The sequence below is a fragment of the Delphinapterus leucas genome, chromosome 3, assembly GCF_059928025.1.
Source record: "Delphinapterus leucas isolate spDelLeu-1000000601 "Yukka" chromosome 3, BTC_Dleu_Yukka2, whole genome shotgun sequence".
NCBI lineage: Eukaryota > Metazoa > Chordata > Mammalia > Artiodactyla > Monodontidae > Delphinapterus > Delphinapterus leucas.
This window is the reverse complement of record NC_143131.1, coordinates 113,436,481-113,464,454: the sequence shown is the minus strand read 5'-3', so window position 1 is coordinate 113,464,454 and position 27,974 is coordinate 113,436,481. Positions and strand designations below refer to the sequence as shown.

Below are 27,974 nucleotides of genomic sequence, written 5' to 3'. Positions count from 1 at the left end.
ATTTATATTTTAAAATTTAAAATAATCCCAATGGGCATTATTACACTGACCTTGACAAAATAAAAGTAAAATTTATAAAGTAAAATAAATGACATGGAAAAAATCCTCATTAACTAATATGGAGAAAACAGAGAAAACAGAACAAATCCATACATCCCATGACACCACTTTAGAAACAATAATGGCAAAGAACAAACCACTAACAAGAGAAACAAAAAGAGTAAATGTATTATGTCTAATAGACATAAATAATATCTCAAAATTGAATGGTACTGACATCTTAAGGAAACAGGTACATTTAACTTACAAAAGCAAAGTTCACCCATTATGAATAGCAAATCAGCAATACACACCATGAGTAAAAAAGTTATTTGTCAATCAACATCGGAAATGCCAAGAAAATAATTTCAAAGGAAAATACATAGTTCCCACAAAGATGTATATAAAATGCATTTCTGACCATTAATAGCAGATATTCAATAAAAGAACAATGCATTATGAGTGTTAAAACTAATAGAATCTAGCATTTTCTAAAAGCATTACAAGCTTTATAACCTATTGAAATAATTCAGCTAACAGCTCACGGCAGCAGCCAAATTCAGTATTTATAAAGATTTTTTTAAAAAACTGTAGGGAAAAGAGACAGTTCCCAACCTACCTATTCTCAGCTTTCTTGCTTTTATTGCCAGGACTGGAGGATCGGGATCTCCGGCCCCGGCTTCTACTCCTCGAACGTCTCCTGTCTCGACTTCGAGATCTTCTTCGCTCTCGACTTCGATCTCTCTCTCTACTTCTGGAACGCCTGAAAGGGGACATTTCATTTATTCTATGACCAAGTGGAACGTCTACTTCAGACCATAGTTCTGCCTCATGTTGAAAGAAGCTTCTTAATTACTACCATTATTAAAGACAGATTTCAATTAACTATCACATCAGCTAAACAGGGAACAAGTAAAGCCAGTCCTTACAAGTGGTCAATGAAATAAATGATACTAATTTCAAAGCGATGTTTGTTGAAAAACAGAGGAAATATGTAACAAGAGCTGTTTGAAATTTATGACCTATAGCAGAAAATCTAAATTTCAAAGACAGCTGAAACCTAAGTATAAGGATGGGCAGAATGGGGCTGTGGAAAGATCACAGATATGAAAATTAGGAGACAAGAATTTCTACCCTGGTACTACTAATTAGTGACATACATAGGGCAGATCAACTCTCTGGGTCTCAGTTTCCTCATCTGTAAAATATGGAGACTTCCCCAAATAATCTCAAAATCCTTCTTGCTCTAAAATCTTATGATTCTTTCACACCAAAAAGTCAAAGACCAAATCTTTAACGACCAATTTCACTTAACAAGTACTTGACTGAATTGTATGAAACTGTTCCTGGTACCACATAATATAAAATTGAATAAGTTAGTGTTATCCACATTGTTACGAGTGAATATTTTCCCGAAGTACCAGGTGACACTTTTGCAATCTCTCCTTCCAATGTCTGAAAAAGATAAAGTCAAAGTTTTTTCTGTGATCAGTTCACAGCACCTGTATAACCTTGTCTTCTTTCCCATTTTAATGAGAAACTTTATGAGAAATCTTTTTTTGGTGTGGGGAAGATTATTTTTATTTAGAGACTGTTTTCTACCTCCAGAAGTTATGGCTGCTTGGGTGGTACCATGGAATATTTAATCAAGTTTAAAAAAATTAGGATGTTCTTTGGTTAAATCTAAAAAAGTTCTTTAAAATAGTTTCAAACAGAGTATGGAGATGGCTCTGCCCTGTTTCCTTCTCCTGTCAGCTCTAGCAGTTGCTCTGAAGACAGGGGTCAGCTTTCTTGGGACAGGATTAGACTAGAACCCCCCTGATGGCATATTACATTAGCTTTTACTTCACTGTTTGAAAATGACAGTGGAAAGGGGAAAAAAAATACTGTTTGAAAGTTCTTGTTCTAGGCAAATCACTTCTGTACCTCATCAAACAAGCTGGGGTAAAAGCAGAGGGCCTGCAAAGGGGCCACTAAATTCTAGTCCAAAATTTTTGAAGAAGCCTGATTTAACTGAGAAGGTCCAATTTATCAAGAGTCCTGTGGAGATTAATGTCTTACCTCAGACGCTTCCTGTCTCTTGACCGAGATCTTCTTTTATCCCTGCTACGAGACCTCTCTCTCCTTCTATCTCTATCCCTGCTTCTAGACCTTCTGTCATCTCCACGTTTACTTCTTTTGTCTGAGGGTGAGCGACTTCTAGATCGACTTCCAGAGCGTCCCCGTGATGCTGATCGCTTCCGATAGTGGCTAGATTATTAAGTTAAAGATTAAGCTTAGCAAACACAGCTTCTATCACATTTTATTTATTTTATTATTTTCTAAAAAGAATCTCAGCAGATAAATTAAACATTGAAAGGACTTCTTATACGTAAACTTTTTTAAAAGTAGGGGGAAAGAATGAACTCTTCTGCTACAGCATACTGTCCTGAAAAAGAAGGAAGGACAGTAAGCCAAAGAGACCAAGTTCCTGCCTTTGGGCCTCAAGCAGCTTGCATTCTGGTAAAGGAAGAGAGGACAGGCAAGTAAAGAAATAAGTATACAATATGTATTTGGTGGTACGGAGAAAAACCGATGAAAGTAAAGGAAAAAGAGAGACAGTGGGAGGTAGGAAGTTTGCTCCTTTACAACAGGTGATTAGAGAAGGCCTCACTAATAAAGTGCCATTTCAGAGGTTTGAAGGAAGTAAAGGAAGGAACCATGGAGATATGTGAGGGAGAAACTTTCCAGGCAAAAGGCACAGTAAGTGCAAAGACCCTGAAGAGGAACCTTGATTGGTGTGTTTAAGGAACAGCAAGGAACCAGATGTGGTTGGAGTTGAATGAGTGAGAGAAAGTGTCATGAGATGAGGTCAGAGGTACAGCATGGTAGCCAAATGTGGAGAGCCTTATAGGCCATTATAAGGACTTCCTCTTTTACTTTGAGAAAAGATGAGAAACTATTGGAAGATTTTAAGCAGAGGCGTGACATAACCTCCCTACTATTTTTAAAGCATTACTCTGGCTGCTGAGGGGAGAACAAACCAAAGAAAGGCAAGGACAGAAGCAGGGAAAACACGCAGAATGCTACAGCAATCGCCCAAGTAAGAGACAGCGTTGACTTGGATCAGAATGTCTCGTGTAGAACTGTTGAGAAGTGTCAAACTCTGGATATTTTAATGACTAATTAAATGTCAAGTGCAACAGCAAATCTAGTACACAAGCAAGGCAAGGCAGAGAAGTGGGGGAGAAGGCCGAAGAGATAGAAAGGACCTTCTTGGGAAGGGCCCTGAAGGCTGTGCTGAAGAGTCTCACTTCATCTTGGAAGCAGTAAGAACCAACAGACATGAAAGCAAGGAAATGACATAATCTTATGTTAATATCAGAAGTGTCACTCTGGCTGCAGTGTGGAATCAACTGGGAGCGCAAGATCAGAGGAAGGTAACTTGAGGCAGGTGTAGCAGTCTGAGTAATAAATGATTAGGGCCTGAATTAAGTCAGGGAGAGCAGGAATGGTGACTGGGTGCAGTATCTAACTAGATGTAGGCAGCAAGAGAGAAGAATCAGTCAAATAAATATCACTTCCAGGTTTCTGGTCTGGGTGGCCAGATGAACAGCAATGCTTTCACAGAGATTTAAAAGACCTTTACACGAATTTTCTGTAGTTATGGAAATACTCTTTATCCAGGTGATGGTTACACGGTTCATATATGAGCTAAATTTCACCAGCTCTACCCTTAAGCGTTGACCATTTCCCTGAATATTAATTATATCTCAGTAAACTACTATTACCTTACTTACTTATTATTTATATCCTAGATATAAATGATCTTTCAGTCACAGCTAAACATTAAGCAAATACGCACATTTAAGATAAAAATCTCAAGGTCCCAAACCAGGTAACAATCTGAAATGTTGAAGAGATATCAGAGTTCTAATAAAACCTCCCAGTTCTCAGTTTAAAAAGGATAAAAAACACATAACAAAGAAATTTTAAATCTATGTGCGAAATAAATGCCCATGCAACAAGCATTTACTGTAGTCCAAAACAAACCTAGTCACGTAGTATTGTAGGCAATGTAAAAATGGCCACACGCTCCTTTCAATTAAGAAAATACCACACGCGCACAAAAAACTAAAGTAGAGCGACAGGGGCCAAAGAAATGTTGCAAACGCGAAGTGGTGAGAAATTCAACTGAGGTCGCTACTGACTAAGGCGATACGGGTAAGCTCCGCGGAAATGGCGGGATGTAGTTGACGTCCCGGAGGTGTGTTCCCGCTCCAAGGGCTCGAACCGGCCGATGGCCGTGTAAGGGAACCCTGTGCCCGCTGCCGACCCAAGCACACCCACTGCCTCAGCCGAGGTCCCCCAGCCCCTCTAGTAGCCGCGGGCAGCGCTGGCCGCACGTGGGGTCGCACCGGGCCAGGCCCGGCCCCGCGGCCACCTCGATCCCGCCTGAGGAAGACACTCGCCCGCTCGCCCGCCCAGCGCGCCGTCTCACCGTGACTCCCGGCCCATGCCGCAGGCCGCGGGAAAGCGGCGCCCTTCGGGATCACGCGCAGGAGAACCGGACAAAGTAGGAGGCCGCACAACCCTCAGCACGCCGGGCGAGGAACAGCACTAACAAGCTGCAGCGGCCACAGCGGTATCCACCATCCGAACGCGGGCAACGAAAACAGGACGTGGTGGCGCCAGCGGCAGGAGGAAGGAAAAAGCGGGCCGGAAGCGGCTATCGTTCCACAGCGCCCCCTCTCGGCTGGAGGCCGCACAGTGCCGGCTGCGCCTAAAGAGGTTGCCTCGGCCGGGTTTTCCCTGCACAGCCGCGGAAGCCCCCGCGCCTTGGTGCGGTAGAGGGTGGTGCCTCAGCCGCCATGCAAGCCCTGGGAGGGTCTTTCCTACAGGGGGCACTGAAACGCCATAAGCAACCCCGAGCTGCCCCCGGAAGTGTACTGACATCTAAGCGATGCTACAAACATCTCCATTCACTCTCATCATTTCTACGTGCATTCATTTAAACACATTGTTACGTGTCAGGCATGTTCTACCTTCCAACGAGCTTTCAATCGCGTGGCAGACATAGGCATTAACAAAAACACAAGCAGATGTAATATAACAGAAAAGAGATTCTACCATAGGAAAGGGGTTCAGAAAGAGTTCCCTAAGGAAGTGACCTTTGAGGTATGATTTGAAGACTGAATAGGAGTTAACTTGGTGAAGAGGACGAAGAGCTAAAAATACGTTACACAAGATTATGGTTCTCAACATTGCCTGCGCTTGGGAGCTTAAAAATACATATACGGATGCGTGTGTTCCATTCTGATACTCTAATCTGATTGGTCTGGAGTGCTTCCAGTGCACTGGGAATTTTAAAGCTTCCCAGGTGATTCTGAAGTACAGTCTGGTCAAGGCGAAGAACAACTTGCCTAGTGGAACTTACGCTGCAATGTTTTAGCAGAAAGCTGTAAAGGCGTTGGGGACAGGCTCTCACTTACTTTACGTGCTTCTGTACTATTTTATGTTCTTACACATACAGATGATAGAAAAGTTCCATATTTTGACTGTGGCAGTCATTGCATGGATGTTTGTCAAGATTCATTGAACTGTACGCTTTATTTTTATTTTATTGTTATTTTTTTTGGCCGTGCCCCACAGCCTGCGGGATCTTAGTTCCCCAACCCGGGGCCCCTGCAGTGGAAGCGTGGAGTCCTAACCACTGGACGGCCAGTGAGTTCCCTGAACTGTATGCTTTAAATTGGTGTGTTTTATTGTATGTAAACCTTACCTCGATAAATTTGAATTTTTAAAAAATGAAACCAACGAGTTTAAGACTCTAAGACTGGCTTCTGCTCTTCCTCTGTGATTTATTGCCCACCTGTGGCTGCAGGGCAGACCATGCCGAGTAAGGAAGGCCTGAGCCAATATATGACAGAATGGACACCAGTGAGGGTCAGGTATGAGAGCCATTGTAAATTGCTTAGGTAAGGAGTGTGGAGACACTGACAAGTGGTCAGATTCTGGATGTATTCCACAGGCAGCTTTCCAAACACTAATTGATAAAATGGATGTGAAATGCAAGGGTAAGGGAGGAATAAAGATGACTCCCAGGTTTTGATCCGAGCTACTCTGGATTGTGGTGAATTTGTGGAGATGAAAAAGGCCTGGGTGCAGCAGATTTGGTGGGAAAAGGAGAGAAAATCAGTGTTTCTGCCTACTAGATATCCAGAAGGAGATAATGGCTGAAAGGAAATATATGAATCTGGAGTTCAAAGGAGAAATAGAGATTGGAGAGATAAGGGTCATAAGCACTTTATAGAATGTATAATACAGATCTTCCTCAACTTAGGATGGGATTACATCCTGATAAACCCATCTTAAGTTTAAAATACTGCAAGCGGAAAATGCATTTTAATATGCCTAACCTATCCGTCATAACTTAGCCTAAAAAAATAAATAAATAAAATAAAATAAAAAATAACTTAGCCTAGCCTACCTTAAACATGTCAGAACACACACATTAGCCTGCAGTTGGGCAGAATCATCTAACACAAAGCCTATTTTATAATAAAATGTTGACTATCTCATGTAATTTATTGAATACTATACTGAAAGTGAAAAGCAGAACAGTTTTAAGTGGATCATCATGGACTGGGATCTGCAGCTCTCTGCCACTGCCCAGCGTCACTAGAGAGTATCATACTGCAGATGGCTAGCCCAGGAAGAGATCAAAATTCGAAATTCAAAGCACGGTTTCTAACGAATGTGTCACTTTGACACCACCATAAAGTCAAAAAATTGTAAGTCAAACCACCCTAACTCAGGGACTTTCTGTATACAGTATTTGAAGCCAAGGAACTGGATGAGGCCATGCAAAAATTGATATAGCTGGAACAGATTTTTTAAATCACTTACTCAAATGTCTTGATTTTAAGGGAGAATACTGAGACATGGGAAACAAATTTAATCCCAGATCACTAATCTTCTTGGAATCTAAACTGGAACCAGAACCCAGGCATCTGATACCCAGGCCAGAGCTCTTTCCAAGATACTTCATTTCTAACTCCCTTTTTTTAAAAATAGTTTTATTTTCTTTTTTAATATTCATTTATTTAGTGGCTGCCCCAGGTCTTTAGTTGCAGCATGCAGGATCTTCAGTTGTAGCATGCATGCAGGATCTAGTTCCCTGACCAGGGATCGAACCCCAGCCCCCCACACGGAGAGTGCAGAATCTTAAACACTGGACCACCAGGAAAGTACCTCTAACTCCCTTTTAAGAGAACATATTCACGTGACAATTCTAACTGGCTTTTTGTGCCCACAGCATATTTACGGTAAGTTCACAGCATTTCTATGTCCTTGAAGAAACTACTTTTATCTATTAGCAGAGGTGAAAGAAGTAATTATAGTCTACTATGTCTCCAATACATCACTTATTTAGCAAACTGCCCTGGCTTCCAAAGCAGATTTTGATTCTAACTAACCTAGTTCTGAATCTCATAACCCTCTTGCTGTTTTTACACCAACTGTGTGTACACACATCCGTTTATACAGCTAATAAGACTAAAAATCTATGGCCAAAGATGTCACCTCTCGACGACCATCCTTTGTTGTTATTGTTGTCTTCTTTTTTGGCTGCACCTCACAACATGAGGAACCTCCCAGACCAGGGACGGAACCCGCGCCCCCTGCAGTGGAAGCGCAGAGTCTTAACCACTGGACCACCAGGGAAGTCCTCGACGACCATCCTTTTTTGTTATTGTTGTCTTCTTTTTTGGCTGCACCTCACAACATGAGGAACCTCCCAGACCAGGGACGGAACCCGCGCCCCCTGCAGTGGAAGCGCAGAGTCTTAACCACTGGACCACCAGGGAAGTCCTCAACAACCATCCTTGTCAATCTAGTTTTGTTTTTTTTTTTATTTTTTAGCAGTACGCGGGCCTCTCACTGTTGTGGCCTCTCCCTTTGCGGAGCACAGGCTCCGGACACGCAGGCTCAGCGGCCATGGCTCACGGGCCCAGCCGCTCCGCGGCATGTGGGATCTTCCCGGACCGGGGCACAAACCCATGTCCCCTGCATCGGCAGGCGGACTCTCAACCACTGCTCCACCAGGGAAGCCCTGTCAATCTAGTTTTAACTCATAAACATTTCAAATCCCTGAAATTTCTAAGTAAAAAAATTCTTCTTAATTATTCCAAACACTAATAAACCTGCATTTCCATTTGACATTATTCAACATGCTTAAGCAAATACTCATGTCTTCTCTTTGAAAAAAATTTGATAATGACTTACAATTACTAAAACTTTGCATGTGTAAAGTGACAAAATGGAAGAAATAAAATGTGCAGTTGAAAACCCCTAGTGTCTTCCCAGGGATTGGGGAGAGTGTGACAAATTCAAGAATACTATCCAATCCTCTGCATATTAGATTTGTATGGAATTAGGAAAAATGTGTGCTTGTAATCTTACCCTAAGTCAAACGAATAGACAAATTGTTATACTTACTCTCCATCACTGTGTTTCAAAATAAAAAAACTCTGTGAGTAATAAAAAAGTCTATATCACAAGAATTAATCAAACAGATGATACAAAAAAACTAGGGAAATGTAATACCAAGTGATAAAAAACTTATGCTTTATACTCTTTTAAGTCAAACCTTCCAAATATGACAGTGTTACCACATTAGTTAAAAGAGTATTTATGCTATTGGGTTGAATACGTCAGTCAATTCTTCAAATTCCATTTTTATATCTAATCATTCTATGCCTATTGCTTAAAAAACATACTTCTGAAAATCTAAAACTCAAAAGTAAAAATTTCCAATTCTGAGTTTGGTAATAAAATTTTTCATAAATTGAAATTAATAAAGATTTCATAAATACCTTTTAATTTCACATGTATGAATCTTAATCATTTCCTCCATTAAATATTTATGCTGGAATAAAAATTAAGATACTGGGGCTTCCCTGGTGGTGCAGTGGTTGAGAGTCCGCCTGCCGATGCAGGGGACACGGGTTCGTGCCCTGGTCCGGGAGGATCCCACATGCTGTGGAGCGGCTGGGCCCGTGAGCCATGGCCTCTGGGCCTGCACGTCTGGAGCCTGTGCTCCGTGACGGGAGAGGTCACGGGGTGAGAGGCCTGCATACCGCAAAAAAAAAAAAATTAAGATACTGACTCAACGAGAAAAGATAAAATTGGCTACCTTATTCAGCCCTTATAAGTTAAAATGTGCAAACTTAACACTAGACAATTCAATTTCTTTCATTTTATTTTTAAGATGGCTCCATTTCTCAGGACAGAACAATACAAATACAAGATTCAGTCCTTGGGACTGGCTGAGACAACATTCATCTGCTCTCCTAAAAGCACTAGCTCAGCTCTCAAAGAGGAATTACAAATCTGAGAAGTTAGGGAAAGGTGTAGACTAGGAATTCTAATTAAACAAGAAAAATCGATTACTGACATTGGTACTCTAATCTTCATATCAGTATTAATACAAACTCAACCCTTTCCAGTCAGGGAACCTGCCATCCATTCCTAATCAAGTGGTTTTAAAACCTCAAAAAGTAAAAGAATTTCATAAAGGTGTAAACCAATATGCTTCCTTTAGAGTCACTGCAATATAGAAGAGAAATTTTTTTTTGTAAGCTTCTCTTTCTGAGTTCTGCAGGCTTCATGGTACTTCAGAGCCCCAATAATCAAGCAGTTCATGACAAAAGATAAAAGTGAAAAAGTAGACACAGAGATCTGTGAAAACTTCGCCCATTTTGCTATAAGTATCCATTGATCGATTTATCACTTCAGCAGGAATTCCGGATAACAGAAGCGCAGCTGTTAGCACTGTTGTCTTTATCTTCTTCTCACCCTGCATAGAGAAAGACTTCAATAAATCTTACAGCTTTCAGAAGACGACTTAAGCTCTATAAAAACATCAGTGCTGCTATTTTTGCCTAACTGATTTCAAAACTGTTAATGAAGTTTCAAAATATCAATCAATAATATATGAAGAAACATTTACTGAGCATATAATATGTAAAGCAGCAAACTGCTAGGCAATAGGGAAAAGACACCATTCTTGCTATCAAAAGTTTAAAAAAAAAGTCTTATCTTGGAGGCAAGATATAAATAATAATTTAAGATACATACAAAAGCTCAAGACAAAAACAGGAAAAGCATTACCAGACAGGACATAAATAATTGCTAAATGAATGACATGGATGACGTGTGCTATAGTGGCTCAAAGGAGACAGAAATTACTCCAGGGTTTTACGTATAAGTAAAGCACAGGGAAGGATTTCAGAAGGAAGTGGAATTAAAAACAGGCCTTTAAGAATGAGCAAGATTAAGATGAACAAAAGTGAGAAGATAAATCTTATTATAAGGTTAAGTCTCATGACAACAAAAGTCAGAAGAGTGATAGGTGTACTGGAGGACAGTGAATAATTTGTAACAGAATCAAAGGAACATTCTGTAGAGTCAGCCCTAATTGCCATCCAAACGAATTCACGTTTGTTTACATATGCAGCAGAATATCACTGAACATTTATTTCCTAATATAATTTTCTAGTCTCATTCTTTAAGAGATTCAAGGCTGAATTTTCATTTAATTTATTGATTTGGTATCACCAAATCCAATCACATGGTTCAAAACATTTTAAATATAAAAAGCTATAGTTACCCAAGAGAAATCAAAGCCTATGTCCACAAAAAAACCCACTCAGGAAAGTTCTTTGTTGCTTTAGACATATTAACCAAAAATTGGAAACAACCAAGACGTCCAGCAATAGGTAATTAGACAAATTAATGGATACACTCACTCAACGGAGCATTACTCAGGGAAAAAAAAAAAAAGAGAGAGAGAAAGAAAATGAACTACTTATGCACTCAACAATATGAATATCAAAAATATGATGCTGAATGAAAGAAGCCTTGCACAAAGAAGTACATACAGGAACGATCCCATTTAAAATAAGTACTAAAACAACCAAAACTAATCTACAGTGGGAAAAAGAAAATCAGACCTTCGTGGTGCAGGGGTTGGGACTGCCTGGAAAAGGACATGATGGAACTTCCTTACAGTAATGTTCTAAATCTTAAAGGATTTGGGTTTCACGGGTTGTCAAAACTCATTAAATGGTATAATAAAGTCTTGAGCATTTCACCGTATGAAAATTTTACCTCAAAATAATGAAAAATAACCATAAAGAAACACTGAATTGTATATATATGTATATATATATATATATATATATATAAACTGAAATGTGTAGGGGTGAAATATACTGATGTCTTCATCTACAACATACTTTGAAACGCATCAAGAAAAAAAGATGTATTAAAAAAAGATGTATTGAAAATGGATAGAAAATTGGGTGAATATATGATAAATATAATGAAATGTTCACTACAGAATCTAGGTGGTAAGCATAAACGGGTGTTCACTGCACAATTCTTTCAACTTTTCTGTTGAAACCTGTTAACAACAAAATATTTTGTTGAAAGAAAATTATACAGTAATCTCCCTTCCTTTTCTCTCCCCATTTACCTAGTAACCGACACACACTCTATCACAAATAACCACTGTTAAAAATTTCATGTAATATTCTTCCAGAGTTTCTTTACACATATACAAGCAAAATGAAATACATAGGATTTTCCTCCTTTTTACAAAAAAAAGGAGTATACTACAGATGTTATTCTGTATTTTTATATCTTAATATTTCTTGGCGAGCTTAACATTATCAGTACATGGAGACCTTTATCATTCTGAATGGATAGGCCATAATTTTTTTTAACTAGTCACTTATCAGTAGACATTTAGGTTGTTTCCAAACTTTTGCTATTGCAAAACTAAAATCAATGTTTCAAGGGTAAATTTCTAAACAAATGCTTTAATTAAAATTACATTTTTGGAGGGGATCAATGAATATACATCTATATCATAAAAAAAGTTTTAATTAAAAAATAAAATTACAGGGCTTCCCTGGTGGCACAGTGGTTAAGAATCCACCTGCCAGTGCAGGGGACATGGGTTAGAGCCCTGGTCCAGGAAGATCCCACATGTCGCGGGGCAACTAAGCCCGTGCGCCACAACTACTGAGCCTGCGCTCTAGAGCCCACGAGCCACAGCTACTGAGCCTGCATGCCACAACTACTGAAGCCCGCGCACCTAGAGCTGGTGCTCTGCAACAAGAGAAGCCATCACAGTGAGAGGCCCGCGAACTGCAACAAAGAGTAGCCCCCACCCGCCACAACTAAAGAAAGCCCGCACACAGTAAAGACCCAAAGCAGCCAGAACTAAAATAAATTTATTTTAAAAATAAAATAATAAATAAAAGTACATACCTTTCTTTACTCTTTTACTTTGTGGATTTGACTATTTGACCCCTCAAAAATATGTTTCAAACCCATTAAACACACACATGAGGTCTATCAGTGCATTACAAATGACTAAGCAAACAGTAAAGTAGCCATTTTTAAGCAAAAATCTCACACAAAAACTCAATTACACAAGTAAGGTTATCTTCTCTAATGGCAAGGCAAGTTCCATAAAACTATAGTATAATTGGAGTCAAGCTGACCAGATAAACACTGATACTCCCCATGATTCTGCTCTGTAAGTATGGCCAAATATTTCTTACAAATATCAGACCCTTGGCATTAAAGATAAAGCGCACTGTCATTAAGTGTTCAGTAAGGAGCACAGTAAGATAACTGAACCCATTTTAAAAATAACTTCCTTTGTTAAAAACAAAATGTATTACTAAATTTACTAAGTAACTAAGTTGAACACTTTCTTAGACAAGTACTATTCAAACTCTGTCATGAGGGTTTTCCCCTATTCCATGGTGGACCAACATTTTTGTAAAATATGATAAAAATGTTATGGCAATGTCATACTGCTATACAAGTTTCTAATTACTCACTTTCTGAACTGAACTTATTACAAACAGAAACAAATAGTTTGAAGATCTGCACTTGTGAGCCAATCACTCTTTGAATAGCACTGATTCAGACCATAAGTATAAATAACTTTAAGTTCTTAAAATCATCTAGTTGTTAATCAATCTAAATATATCACCATAATTCAGAAAAAATTTTAATTTACCTTAGGAAAATATTTGTATAGTCCCATGTATGCAAGTTGTAAAGTAAGAAATGGAGCAAATATGGACTGTGAAGACAGAAGATAAAGTTACATATTTCCAACATAATCATTCAAATCACAATAAATCAAACTAACAGCAGTTATAAAATTCCAAGCAAAAAAACTGTAATAAAATATTTAATTTTAGTGGCCGAAAGGATTCTTGTTTCTGCAAAAGAGTGACAAAAATAAAGAGACTTGATTTCCTTAACATAAAACATGTTTCTCAAGTCACATTCTATCAACATCCTCCAAAATTCCCTCTCTCTTAAAAACTTATCTTTTAAATAATTTAAAAGGTAACTTCTCAGCGGTGACTGATGTATAATCACCATGCAGTAACATCTCTCTCATCTAGAGGTAATTAACTGACAGTTTGAAAGCATAGCTAAAAGGCTCAATACTCAAAAGAGATGCCATACATATCTCACTCACACTTCAGGGCAAGGAATGAATTCATCTCTGGCCCTCAAATGATGAGGTGTTTTTATTATAGATAAAATGGCTTGGTTATCTCACTTCTCACACAATAAAACAGAAAAGATCAAAATAATACCTAATTTACATTTATTTCTAAAGTTAAAATCGGGGGTGAAGGGGCAAATATTACTAGATGGAAGAATAGTGAGAGCAGTGATTAACAGGTGAAAATCTGACAGCAAAAAAAACACCCAGAAAGCCAAAAAACCTCACACGAAATGAGGTACAAAAATAGGACATAATTTTAAAAGCATGGAAGTACAGAGTCCTTTAGATAAGGCAAAAAAAGTAGCTATACATCTCACTAAACGCTGAAAGCTATGATGCCAATTTATCATCAGGAAAAAAAAAATCGAATCTGTTCAACAGATTCTCTTTAAGAAAAAACTGGCATAAAAATAGACTTTTAGGGACTTCCTTGGTGGCACAGTGGTTAAGAATCCGCCTGCCAACGCAGGGGACACAGGTTCGAGCCTCGGTCCGGGAAGATCCCACATGCCGTGGAGCAACTAAGCCTGTGTGCCACAACTACTGAGCCTGCAAGCCACAAGTACTGAGCCCACATGCCACAACTATTGAAGTCCATGTGCCTAGAGCCCACGCTCCGTAACAAGAGAAGCCACCGCAATGAGAAGCATGCACACCACAAAAAAGAATAGGCCCCACTTGCCGCAACTAGAGAAAGGCTACGTGCAGCAACAAAGACCCAATGCAGGCAAAAATAAATAAATTAATTATTATTTTTTTTTAAAAGATGGGAATTTCCATTAAAAAAACAGACTTTTAAAAACTTTTTTTCTGGGCTTCCCTGGTGGCACAGTGGTTAAGAATCCACCTGCCAATGCAGGGGACGCGGGTTCGAGCCCTGGTCCAGGAAGATCCCACATTCCGCAGAGGAAGTAAGCCTATGAGCCACAACTACTGAGCCTGCACTCTAGAGCCCGCGAGCCACAACTAGTGAAGTCCACGTGCCTGGAGCCTGTGTTCCGCAGCAAGAGAAGCCACCACAATGAGAAGCCCGCGCACCGCAACAAAGAGTAGCCCCCGATCGCCCTAACTAGAGAAAGCCCGCGTGCAGCAACGAAGACCCAACGCAGCCAAAAATAAATAAATAAACTAAATAAATTTTAAAAATAATAATAATAAAAACTTTTTTCTTAATAACATAAACCTTAGTTATCTGAAAATTTACTTATGTGGCTGGTACTTGGTAGGTATTCTTAAAATGTCTACTGAATGGAAACACCTCAAAGAGCAAGACACTGTTATGCTTTTCTTCTTTCCTCCACATACTATGAAACAAAAGGTACAATAAATCCCAACTTTCACTGAACAGCCATGGCATACGAAGGTACAACAAAAATGGACTGCTCCTATGATAATACTACACTATAAAATGCAGAATGCCTTCTGAACCATAAAAAAATTACATCACATCCAGGACCATAGGAACTGCATTTTAATATTTCAAATTTGAAAAGTGGTAATTAATATCTCTATATATGTAGGTAATTTACCCTTTGGTTTTGGAATCAAAGTGCTTGGGTTTAATCCCAGCTGTCACTTAGTAGTGTGACCCAGGACAAATGATTTCACCTCTCTGAGTCTTCATTCCTTCATCTATAAAACAGATTCAAATGATACCTGGTTCACTAGGGGCAGTACAGGAATAAAGACGCAGACATAGAGAATGGACTTGAGGACATGGGGAGGGGGAAGAGTAAGCTGGGACGAAGTGAGAGAATGGCATGGACTTATATATACTACCAAATGTAAAACTGATAGCTAGTGGGAAGCAGCCGCATAGCACAGGGAGATCAGCTCAGTGCTTTGTGACCACCTAGAGGGGTGGGATAGGGAGGGCAGGAGGGAGATGCAAGAGGGAGGGGATATGGGGATATATGTATATGTATAGCTGATTCACTTTGTTATAAAGCAGAAACTAACACACCATTATAAAGCAATTATATTCCAATAAAGATGTTTAAAAAAAATGATACCTGGTTCAAGGATGAGGTTAAATGAATTAATATATGTAAAGCACTTAGAATGTTACTTAGCATGTAGAAAGATTTTAGCAATTATTATCAGGCTCTGTATTTAACCAGAACACCTCATTCTATACCTAAGGTGAATAGCAGTTTATAACACATCTCCAAACATCCACACGAATCTGGTAAATATTAAGTTACTGTTGGCAATGAATCTTACAAAAGCACTCATTATTATAATCAATTTGCATTTTCCACTGTTTCTTACCAAATATTTGCAAACAAAAGCTCTGACTCCAAAGGCAAGAAGAGCACATCCCACCAATCTAAATATTCGAAAAGAGTCAAATTCTTCAGTTGTATTTCCATCCTCTTGGTTGGGTTTTTCACTAATCAACTGTTTCCTTAGCTTCATTGCTTCTTCAAATCTGGAGAGGTACTGTTCTAGGCCATGGCGAGAACCCCTCTGGACAGTGTCTGCTGTCAGGTCTCCTCTGTTGCGCTGCCGGAGCTCAAGGCTTACATCAATACTGCACTCAGGAGGTTTAATGAAAGAGTCCAATTTGTCTCCCAGCTGAGTCCCCTTTACCTCGGCCACACCACTCTGCTGGTCAGTTGTTCCTGTACTGACCGAATCACCCAGCACTACTCGCTTTGAAACTGAAGGAATGGTGAGGGAGTTCAGTTTATCACTGTCCTGCTGCTTTGATTTTGTTTGACTTTCTTCTTCTGAGAAAAGAAATTTAGAAGACTTAAGTATTACATACTGGCAAACATCTTTCTTATTACTATTTAAAAATATGCCACTAGAGCTAGAACTTCACAGCCTCTGAATTTAATACTGATTCTTCATAAGACAAACTAGTTCCTTCCTCTACACACTCAAAATGTCAAAAAGAGTATTCCTTCAGAGGACATACCCCAAACTTTGGAGGTAGAAGATAACGCTATTATACAAATTGGGAAAGACAGGGATGGAGATTTTTTTTAATCTGTATTTTTAATATTACATTTCTGAATCCAGAGTCCTGTCAGCACAGGGTGTGGCATATACTACAGCTACAGTTTACGTAATCATTCTACTGTAATTTGGCAGCCATTAGCAGGTACTTAAGCAGTTTTAAGATGCTGTTCCGGTTTTAAACAAAACAAAGGGGAAAAAAAACCTTTAATGACAGATAAAATAAAAATTTCAAAGCAAAATAACAAAGTAGAAGCTTTAGGAAAGAATAAATATTCTACTATTAATCATTAAAGGGGAAAATGTGTCTTCTAACGATTGTTCTAGAATTTGAAATAGGGCTCTTACCCCTCTTGGCAGTTTTCAGTCGCAAACCTGTAAACTGTCTAAAAGTTCAGAGCTATATATCTAAAGCCCCACAGAGCAGAAGTCACAAGGATCTAAGGAACATGCAATCAGTGACTAAAGGCCAAATATTAAAGGCAACGCTCAATGGAAATTTAGAGAACACTAGCTCATACTGAGTGTTCAGTAAATATTCACATGAAAAAAAATTTTAAGAAACTCATTGTACATGTCATTGGGGGAGAAATGAGGAGCTCTCTTCAGTGTTAAATGCAGTTCCTGACATCACTCACATCAATCTCAGCACACTAGGAGATAAGGCCTCAGATGGGCACGTCCCACTTGTTGGGTTTCTAAAGAACGGTCCCTCCAATTTTTTTCACCTGTTTAAGAAGGCCTGTAGATGACAGTGTGGAGAGCACCGAACACAGACACTAGGATTTAACCGTAAGAGTCTCTGATCCAAGGAAGAACCAGGGGGCAGTTCAGTAAAGACAAGCTCATGCAGGCCGACAGAGTTACAGCAAAAGGCAAAAGAAGATAGAAGCCAGGGAAGGCACGGGAAGGGTAAGCATTTCGAAAGGAAATAAAGGCAGGCAATCTTCCCGACGGGCACAATAGACAGAGCAGTCTAGGGATAAAATGTGCGCACTTCAAGAGAGGCGAGGGAGTGGGTAAGGAGGAAGGGGGCCGTCTCAGGGTAACTGGGCAGAGGGCACCAGGGCAGAGGGTCTCAGGAGCGAGAGTTTCGCAGTCCGCGGCGGAGGTGGAGACAACCTAAGGGCGGAGCCCCCGGAAAACTGAGGAAAGAGACTAGAAACGTCGTGGGGTTAAGAAGTGCGAACTGGGGATATCATCGAAGGGACGGGGCCAGAGGGGAGGTCAGAAAGCAGGGTTTGGTCAAAAAGGTCAGCAGGGTGGAGAAGGGAAAGGAAGAATGATCCCGAAGACTCAAAAGGGATGGGCAGGAGACTGTGGGGAAACGGAGGTTCTCACCGGCGCCGCTCCCCGGCCTGTGAAAGCCCATGATTCGGTTGATGCGCTGTTCCGAGTTCATGAGCAGCTTTCTCCGCCGCAGCTCGGCCCGACGCTGGGAAGCCGACAGGCCTGAGCCCGCCGGGGCCCCCGGCCGGTCCCCGCTGTCGGTAGCGATGGTGACCGGCTCCATCTTCCCCTCCACAATCCGGGAGTGGTGACGGTGACAGCAGCGGGAGCCGCGGCGATGAAGACTCCTGGCCGGGCCGCAGAGCAAGCGTCCCTCTACCTCTGTGGGCCCGCCCCCTTCCCTAGCGCTTGGCCGCATATGCAGCCTAAGCACGCGCGCCGCCTGACGGGACCAAGCGCGAGCCTTGCGCCGCCATCTTGAGTGAGGGCATCGCTGGAAGCTTCAGTTCCTTCCGCCTGGGCTGGCCCTCTTTGCTCCTCTCCCCCTACCAGCGGGACCCGGTGGCGTTCCCTCGGAAGTGAAGAAAACCGGCACCTAGCCTGACGCACGGAAAACGTATGGGAGCGACGAATAAACTCTTCCTACCTGGTGCCAGGAAGTAAAATGGAGATTGCAGCGGCAGGCACTGGTTTCCAGTGATCTTCTTCGGCCTCGCTTATAGGCTTCGGGAATGCGTAACTCCGAGAGCGACGCTTTAGGGACCCTTGCGGTTGGGATTTGTTATTGGTGCTGATTCCTCATCTTCAGTAGTGCTACTACCAAATACACACCTGGTTCGTTCCAGGCTTTCCTCGTGTCTTTGTTCAAGACTTTCCCAGTGAAGCCTTCCCTTTCCGTTCTATTTAAATTGCCACCCCCTCTCAACACTCCTTATTCTCCTTTTGTGCCTTTTCTCAACAGTTATAACCGACTCGAAAGCTGAATGTACTTGTGTTTATCTGCTTCTTACTAAAATGTAAGCTCCATGAAGACAAGTAATGTGTTTTGTTCACGGCTGCAACTCCTAGAACAGTGTGAGCGCTTAACAGGGTTGCCTTATCCATTAGGCCATGGTGAGGGCCCACAATAGAGGACCAAGAAAATGTTTTGTTTTGAATTTTTTTAATGGAAGTATAGTTGATTTACAATATTGTATTAGTTTCAGGTGTACAGCAAAGTGATCTGGTTATACGTATTGACATATATATATGTACATGTCTATGTTCTTTTTTACATTATTCTTTTCCATTATAGTTTGTTACAAGATATTGAATATAGTTCCCTGTGCTATACAGTAAACCCTTGCTGTTTATCTATTTTATATATGGAAGTGTGCATCTGTTAACCCCATACTCCCAATTTATCCCTCCCTTGCCCTTTGGTAACCATGAGTTTGTTTTCTCTGTTTTCTAAATAAGTTCATTTATTTGAATGTTTTTTTTAAATCAGAAGAAAAGTGTAGTAATAATTTTTGTATAATGATGAATCAAGCCTGGATTGTAGTCATTCTCACACTAACACAGTCATAAAATATAATTTTAAATATGCTTTTATAGAGGAAGGAGCCCACGAAAGCAAAATATCTACAGCCCACAAAAGTCATAATGCAGCCCTGGTGCACAGTAATGACTAAGTGAATGAGTAAATGAATGAATGAATTAAATCCCTTGTCAACTCTTGCTGAGAGGACGCCATGGCCAGTTCGTACCTGAGGCTGCAGGGGGTGAGGCAGCCTAGTGTGTCCCCTGCAATGAAGCCTGCTCAAAGTCAGCAAGTGGGTGAAAAACCCTGCTTAGATAGAAGGTAATAAAATACTGTTTTTAACTGTTAGTCATCTGACCCTGTCTCAGACAGAAAAGGATTATGAAAAAAAGTGTAAAAACAAACAGCAACTTATCTTTTGGGTTCAACAACGTAAGGGAACTCAGGTATAAACATTGAACATTCCCCCTTGATTGGATGATAGCTAAATCTCAGGGACATGCCCTAACTAATAATTGTAAAGCATTAGAAAAGGTTTCCCTGCATATCTGTACAGATCTACATCTCTGAGGCCCAGACTGTGCCTTAAAAACTTCTACAGTTGAAATAATTAAGTACCAGTAATAAGTGTGCACAACTTGATGAGGTAAAATCCTGATGAGTCAAGACCAAATACAGTTCCATGGTAGACAAAAGATTTTTTTCACTTGAGATAGCATATAGAAACCAAATGGATATTTTGATAGATGTGTTGATGTATGATGGCTGATGGAGTCAGGTAAGAATTTAAAGTGTCAAGATTTCATATTACATGCTTACTTATTTCTGGGAAACCATTTCCCTATGGGGTTTCCATAGTTATTAAATTTCCTTGTGCTTCTCAGTGGTATATGATTCCTTACTAAATGATGTGCATACTTAACGATTCTTGTCTTAATTTCTGTCTCCCTCACTATAGACTTTACAAGGGCAAGCCCACCTCCATCTCTTTTTCTTGTGTGTGTGTTATTTTTTTGGTCTCGTTTTTATATTCCTTTAAAAATTTTAATTTTTTAAAATTATTTTTTTTTTCCATTTTTAAAAATTGACCACTTTGCCCCATGCTTAGCACTGAGAGCACAAGATTAAATTTACCTGAATAGCTGCAGAAATTTTTCTTTTGTGCCAAATCTTGGCATTTTCAATGAGTTTTATGTATAATTTTTATTTGATCCCAGCATTGTTTAGGTAGGCTAATATTAATACTTTATTGACAAATTGTAGCTACAAACTGACAAATACGTATGAACATATTGAGTCATAAGTAATAAAAGTAGAATTCAAATTCTCAGGTTAAATATAGACAGTAAGTTCATGCTTGAACACCTCTCTACTACATATAGCAATCAGTAACAGTTAAAAACATAAAGGGAGGGACTTCCCTGGCGGTCCAGTGGTTAAGAATCCGCCTTCCAATGCAGGGGACGCAGGTTCAATCCCTGGTCAGGGAACTAGGATCCCACATGCCACAGAGCAACTAAGCCCACGCACCACAACAACTGAGTCCACACACCGCAACGAAGATCCCGTGCACCGCAACTAAGACCCGATGCAGCCAAATAAATATTTTTTTAAAAAACATAAAGGGAAAAAAAAAGATATAGCTGGCCTCAAAAACAAGAGAAACATCTCAGCAGATCAAAGTATCAGAAACAGCACAGTGGAGCTAAAGTCAGGTGCCTGTTGGGCTGCAGATCCAGAAGCTGGCAATGGTAGCACATTCTATGTGTAAGAGGACCTGAAAGTGCTCCACGCGAGACAAAGGGATGAACAGGACAAACTCACTGCTTGAGGTCTGCCCTCCCTGAAAAATATTCAAAATATCATTAGCTATTGGCCTTCAGCTTACTAAACAGAGAGGCAGAAGAGAGGGCAACAACTAGACTTCCCACTGTTGGTGACTGGAATGGTGATATCCCCAAATCACGGCAGGAGCCCTAAAATACCTCCATGAGCCCTAGTTTTGGGAAAAAGCAACTAGAAAACCCATAGACAGGGAGGGGGAAAGCTTGGACTGAGAGAGATGTGCTAAAATGAAAATAACAACCCTCCCAATCAAATAAGCCTAGAAACCCAAATTCTAAAAAACATGAAGAAATACATTTAAATTCTGCCACCCAAATTAAAAATTGGAATTCACTCCAGAAAGAATGTTATAGAACAATTTTAATACATTATTGAACAAAATAGGCAGAAATTAATCAAAAAGAGTTAGTTATACAAATATAAAAATCAATAGATGAGATTAAACTCCAACTGGACGTAGTCACAGAGGAATTAGTCACAGAGGAATTCTGGAGACTTCCCTGGTGGTCCAGTGGGTAAGACTCTGCACTCCCAATGCACTCCCGGGGCCCGGGTTCCATCCCTGGTCAAGGAACTAGATCCCTCATGCATGCCACAACTAAGAAGTCTGCATGCCACAACAAAGAGCCCGTGTGCCGCAACTAAGACCCGAGCAGCCAAAATAAATTTTAAAATAAATAAATATATATATTTTTAAAAAAGGAATTCTGAAGGTAAAAAAAGAATAGAGGGAATGACAGAAGCAAATATTTTAAGAGAAAATATATGTCAATTATACCTAAGTTTTAAAAATAAATAAAAAATTTAAAAGTAACTGAGAATTTTCCAGAATTGAAGATAGACAAGGATCTCCAGATTAAAGCATGCTCTGAAAAGCAAGCAGGGTAAACAGTAAACTCAGAGTATTAAAACTATAGAATATTAAGGATAAAAGAAAAATCTTAAAAGCTAACAAATTATCTTCAAATAAACCATTAGACTTACAGTAGGCATCTTATCAGTAACAAAAGGGTCCACAAGACAGTGGAGTAGTATCTTAAACATATTGAGAATTAAAAAATTGAAAACGCTTTCAATCTAGAATTTTATTTTTTTATTTTATTTTTTTTCTGCGGTATGTGGGCCTCTCACTGTTGTGGCCTCTCCTGTTGCGGAGCACAGGCTCCGGACGCGCAGGCTCAGCAGCCATGTCTCACAGGCCCAGCCACTCCGCGGCATGTGGGATCTTCCCGGACCGGGGCACGAACCCGTGTCCCCTGCATTGGCAGGCAGACTCTCAACCACTGTGCCACCAGGGAAGCCCCCAATCTAATATTTTAAACCTAGCTGTTCTTGAAGAGTGAGCATCCAGAATTTGGATTATGACTTCCCAGACACTGACTCAGGTTTAAAGAACCTTCAGCAATAGTTTTCCATTTACTTAATTTGGGTGCAAAACATAGCACTACTCAGTGACTGTCAAGTTATTTATACCAATTTAAATAACTAATCACAGTATGTTAGCTCTTTCAATTAACTTTATTGAATAGCCAAATTGATAAGTTAGCACAGTTCAAACGGTTATTTGCATGGGTTACAAATGACTTTTCTTTTTACAGGAATAAAACAGTGAAAATTACAAACTGTAAAAAGGAAGACATCTTGTCTCTAACGTTTCAGAGAAGCAAGATTTAACACAGCACATTGAAGATCAATACATTTTTGAATTTGAAAACAAGAATTTAATGTTACAATATTATACACTACTTTACAAAATTAAAATTTCTATATAAGGATTATATTTGTAATAGTTAATGAAATCTTGAAATCACATTTGGTGGTCCCCTAGATAACAGCTGTTATTCATCTTTGATTAGAAGAAAATCTTTTACTCTAATTATTGTAAAACAGTCTATTAGACTCAATATATTACATTAAATTAAAACAATAAAATATATGCAAACTAAAATAAATGCTACAGCTTAAGGGAATATTAATGTGCCAGACTTACAGAAATGTTATTTTAAAAATCCTAGAAATTAGAAAAATAGAGTACTTTTTATGGTAGAACTGCCATGCTCAGATTTAAATACCAAGATTGCCCTTGTCAGTTATTTTAGTACTTGCAGATCTGTAGAAAATTCAAGGGTCTTTCATAATTTACAACTACAATAAAAAAAATATGGCATAGTGTAAATATTAGTTGCTTTACATCAAAAAGTAATACAAGATGAGATAGCAGGTAGTGCCCTAATTTAAAAAAAAAAACAAAACAACTAAACTAAACAACACATTCAATATTGCAAAAAATAATTGCTTCATATCAATATCTCCAAAAGTTTCATTCATTCCCTCATTACTGGGAGAACAAATATTCTGAATCCTTACTAAAGTTATGTTTTTTATGACCTGACTATTATAAAATTATTCTGGATTGCACATGTTATGCAATATCTAAAATAATTTTTTAAAGTAAATTTGTGTAATACACTAACAAAGCATGTTGTAATAACAAGAGTCATACCCACTTAGGGATAAAAGTGAGGCACAAGGAAGATTATTGTCCCTAGGAGCACAAACTTTTCCCTCTGGAAGATTTACTACTATTAAAAAAGAACCTACAATATCAACATTTAAAATTCACATTATGAACAGAATTTCAGTTATTTTAAGAAACATCAGTGCATAATAATGACTCAGTTTCTTCAGAAGAGGGGAAAATATAAATGTATTCTAACTAGCTACAATTTGAAAATTGCTTCCTAATAAATGAAGCAGCTTTCAAGAAAATTTCCAGTTCAATGTACCACTTGCATACTGAAAATAAACCTTAACACTGCTTAAGGGAGATAATATTTTTATAGAACACAATTATTTTGATCTTGCTGGCAAGCAGTAGTATATACTCTAGTGGGACCTGTTTCTTCCCTACCCCAAAACAATTCAGTTAAAGTCAGCTCATATTGATGTAAACCTGAAAGTTACTATTTCATTGGTGATCATATGAGATCAAGATTGTAAACACATTTTTCTAACCCATTAAAACAAAGAAACAAAAATCTTTTCATCAACTACTATTCATGAACAACTTTTACTTTAAGAAGTTCATATAAGACAAGATGAATCTGTGAAAACTGGACCAAACTCTTTTAAAGTTATTTTATCACGGCACTTTAAACATACAGATGTATAATTTACCTATTTGTAAACAAAATTCACTGAATAGTTTTGACTATAATATTTCTCTGGCCAAATCAAAAAGCAGTTTCTTAAGCATGTTCAGGAATCAAGTTCCTTTTGTAATTTTCATAAATCAGATTTGTGTAATCTTAATATCCACTAAACCAAACAGTGGCATTCATGCTTTAATTTTTAATATCCAAGAATAAATCTTATGAGCAGCTTCCAATTTAATTATTAAACTCCTTAGAAAAATGTTACTGATGCATTTGAGACAGCATTTAAGAAACCTTTAATTTCTTTCATTCATACTCATTTCACCAATATAATGCTTTTATTATACATCACAGAGCAAAAATGTACCAAATAAAACCCACCTAAAGGACCAAGATAACTAAGTTTCTCATCTCCTTATTATCATTGCGAGTCCCAACGTATTTATGAAGACAGCTCAGATTCTTTTCACTGCAGAATAAGACAGTGTGTCCAACCAAGTCTTCTGCAGTCAAATCAGAAAACTACATGTAGTTTTCACCTCAAATCAGGGACATTGTTCTTCAAGTACAGAGAATACTGACAGATTTTAAAGCTTGACTGTATCACTCCATAGTCTTCTCAAGCTAGACTAGAGTTAGTTTACTCTAGTTTTAGTTAATATAATGATCCTTTTTCTTCCTTAAAAAAACAACTGTGGGGGATGGATTCTAGTTTTCCAACATATTATTTACTTAAGAAATTTTTTGATTTTTAAAAAGATCATTATCAATGGATTTGTAACTTCCCTGCAACATTTAGTCTTGTGAGGTTTTAAATGTAGCAGCCAAAAATTCAGAAAAAAATGAGAAATATACATTTGGAACACAGAAGTCTTTATTTTACAAAATGTACTTTGCCTCTGCAATACTGTCTTATTTCAATCCATAACAACTCAAACATAATTGGCAGCAAAGGAAAAAAGGTATCCAATCGTATATAGATATATTTTGATTTAAAAAATACAGTATTTCAGAGTCGCATGTTTGCTGTGTTCCTTTATTTGCTATAGTTTGTTGAGATCACAGTGAGAACATATAATCATCACATTAGTCCACAAACCTAATAGGAAAGGAAAGTATTACACATTTTCAGGTGTTCTGCATTATTGTAACTTTCCTTAGAAATTACTAAGTATCTTCATTTGTTCATTTATTCACTTGCTGTTGTATATGCAAGAGGAATTCATAATATGATAATGCAGATTCTGTTCTGTCTTCTACCATGTTTTGAAGGAAGTTTGCTTTCATTGGACTCTCATCCCTTAGGAATAAAAGACAAATATTTACATACATTAGACAAAATGTAATAGTAACATAAACAGTGGATTTGTCACAAAGCTTTTGACACACATTTTGCTAATAACTGGATATAAAGCATAACTTAGTACTATTTATTTAAAAAAAATTCTTTTTCTATATTCTTCTAAAGAGTTTGCAGGAATTCCCTGGCAGTCCAGTGGGTAGGACTTTGCACTTTCACTGCCGGGGCCGGGTTCCAACCCTGGTCAGGGAACTAACATCCTGTAAGCTGCTCAGTGTGGCCAAATCAATCAATAAAGAGTTTGCTTAAGCAAAAGGTCACACATATTTGAGTCACAAGGACTCAAAACAGGTCCTTGCAAGGCCAAATTGTTTCACTACCAGTAAATGACAAATTCAACTTACCTTATTACATAAAGTATTGGATAAAATGGTCTCTGTTCTCTAAGCCAAGAGATGAAAGCTATTGTTCTGGCAGATTCTGGTGTATCAAGTTCTGGAAGGTCTGTCTATTAAACAAAAACCAGCAACATCCAACTTATTCTAACCATCTACAGTGTTTTTCAAACTTTATCTTGTATATGAATCACCTGGGGATCTTGCTGAACTGCAGACATTGATTTAGGAGGTCTGGGGAGGAGCCTGAGATTCTGCATACCACAGTTTTCTAGTAAGGGGTTGGAAACTTCTTAAAGGGACAGATAATAAATATTTTAGGTTTGCAGGTCATTTGGTCTCTGTTGCAATTCTCAACTCTGCCACTGTTCCACTGAAGTTGCCATAGACTATACATTATAACATCTAGAATTAACTGATCCATTCAGGCAGTTATTACAAATATATCCATTTCTTATCTCCTCATTACTTAAAATGCCTAGTCATCCAGACCAACCATTAAGCTACTGCTTATCCTAGATAGAATCCTGACATATATGTCTTTTAAATATATAAATCTCCTAATGACTTCTATAAATGAAGTTAAACCCATAAATATGAAAAGATGCTGACATAAAACATATTCCAAAGCTGGTGACAAACTGAGAGTTGAAACTGAAAAATATGATGTGAAATAAGACCATGCTATAATCAATTCTAACTTTAAAATTCACAGCTATCCAAATAGTACATAGTTTCACACATGCTTTCTCATGTGTTATTTCAAATACTCCTCCATAAGCAATAGCATTCTTATCTTACAAACGAGGCTTGACCAGGTTTGACAAACCTGGTCAAGTCAAGGTTAGTGACTTGACCAAGGTCACAGAGCTAGTGACAGATAGTCCACTATTACACTGTCCAATAATCAATATAAATCCAACTGACACTGGTCACAAGTCATTTGCTTGTGTGGAAATGAGCTTAGTTCTTACTCCAAAGCAGCAGTTAAAAGGACCCTGCCAAAGAACAATGAAATCACTTGCAAAAACACAAAACACAGAAACAAAAGAGCCCTAACACTAATGCCAACAGCAGCAAACTTTTTTGGCTATTAACTAAATTCCTTACTTTCTCCCTAAAATAGTACACACACATAAGAATAAGTCAGTCAAAGATGCAAAATAACATAAAGAATGCCTTTAAGATATAGCTATGATTTCAAAATAGGATGTTCATGTTTTTGCCACATTTGAAATGCCTTTAAGCCTATTACAATCACTATAATTACATAATCTTACCATAGTCTGTGGAATTAATGCATAGTTTTCAACTCCTAGAACTTGACTGAGAAAATTCTGTCGACAATTTCTTCCAACCCAAAGCATTAGTACCTATGAACGGGAAGAAAACTATTTTGAGATGTAGCTTAACAGTGAGCTGTTGACTTACCTTTAACCATTGACTATGTTTCAAAAGATCAGAAAGATGAGTACGTTTACTGAGATTGTACAGCCTTCAACTGAAGTAATGATAACTACCATTTACCGTGATGAGACATTTTATGCTTGGCATGAAAGGAGGCTATGGAGGGATAAGTGGCTAATACAAAAATATACAGATTAAATAGCATATAATCTGTTAAGGAAGAGAGATATTAAGAGGAATGAAGGTAGTAGTATGCAGAGAGAAGAATCCAGCGCAGTCAAGACTACTCACAGAGCCTGCATCCATGAGGAAAGCTCCATCCCTGCTCAGCTTCTCCACTGAAAGCTGAAGAATAGGTGGCTGAGGTATAGTGCGATCATTGATGTTGATTGCACCCTAAAGAATTAAGCAAAAGATTAAAGCTTTTAATCATGTACCACAATGTTCATTGCAGCAGTATTTACAATAGCCAGGACATGGAAGCAACCTAAGTGTCCATCAACAGATCAATGGATAAAGATGTGGAACA

At 38.7% G+C, this 27,974-nt stretch overlaps 3 protein-coding genes across 13 annotated transcripts in view; all 3 read right to left on the bottom strand.

Annotated features, from left to right (window-relative positions):
- DDX46 (DEAD-box helicase 46) overlaps positions 1-4,686 on the bottom strand; it is a 58,378-nt gene extending 53,692 nt beyond the window's left edge. For 4 of the 5 annotated variants that reach the window (XM_022588836.2, XM_022588837.2, XM_089908446.1 and 1 more), the window contains exons 1-3: positions 4,520-4,684; positions 2,101-2,289; positions 659-802 (exon numbers count right to left, since the gene is read on the bottom strand). In XM_022588836.2, the coding sequence (XP_022444544.1) occupies positions 659-802; positions 2,101-2,289; positions 4,520-4,536 (350 nt within the window). In that variant the 5' untranslated portion in view covers positions 4,537-4,684. Of the gene's footprint in view, positions 1-658; positions 803-2,100; positions 2,290-4,519 lie in introns of all 5 variants that reach the window. The other variant, XM_089908444.1, reaches the window with a different exon arrangement.
- A 3,095-nt stretch (positions 4,687-7,781) lies between these two features.
- On the bottom strand, positions 7,782-18,323 carry CAMLG (calcium modulating ligand). The gene is made up of 4 exons (XM_022588833.3): positions 17,933-18,323; positions 15,899-16,359; positions 13,121-13,186; positions 7,782-9,877 (listed from the first exon to the last, which is right to left on the bottom strand). Exons 1-4 carry the CDS (start codon positions 18,237-18,239, stop codon positions 9,686-9,688), a joined length of 1,026 nt encoding a protein of 341 aa, XP_022444541.3. The 5' UTR covers positions 18,240-18,323; the 3' UTR covers positions 7,782-9,685.
- A 4,364-nt stretch (positions 18,324-22,687) lies between these two features.
- The window catches only part of SEC24A (SEC24 homolog A, COPII component), a 63,211-nt gene continuing 57,924 nt past the window's right edge, over positions 22,688-27,974 (bottom strand). For 6 of the 7 annotated variants that reach the window (XM_022588828.3, XM_089908439.1, XM_089908437.1 and 3 more), the window contains 4 exons: positions 27,737-27,841; positions 27,319-27,411; positions 26,048-26,151; positions 22,688-25,643 (listed from right to left, as the gene is read on the bottom strand). In XM_022588828.3, coding sequence (XP_022444536.1) covers positions 25,529-25,643; positions 26,048-26,151; positions 27,319-27,411; positions 27,737-27,841 — 417 coding nt within the window. In that variant the 3' untranslated portion in view covers positions 22,688-25,528. Of the gene's footprint in view, positions 25,644-26,047; positions 26,331-27,318; positions 27,412-27,736; positions 27,842-27,974 lie in introns of those variants that run through there. The other variant, XM_089908438.1, reaches the window with a different exon arrangement.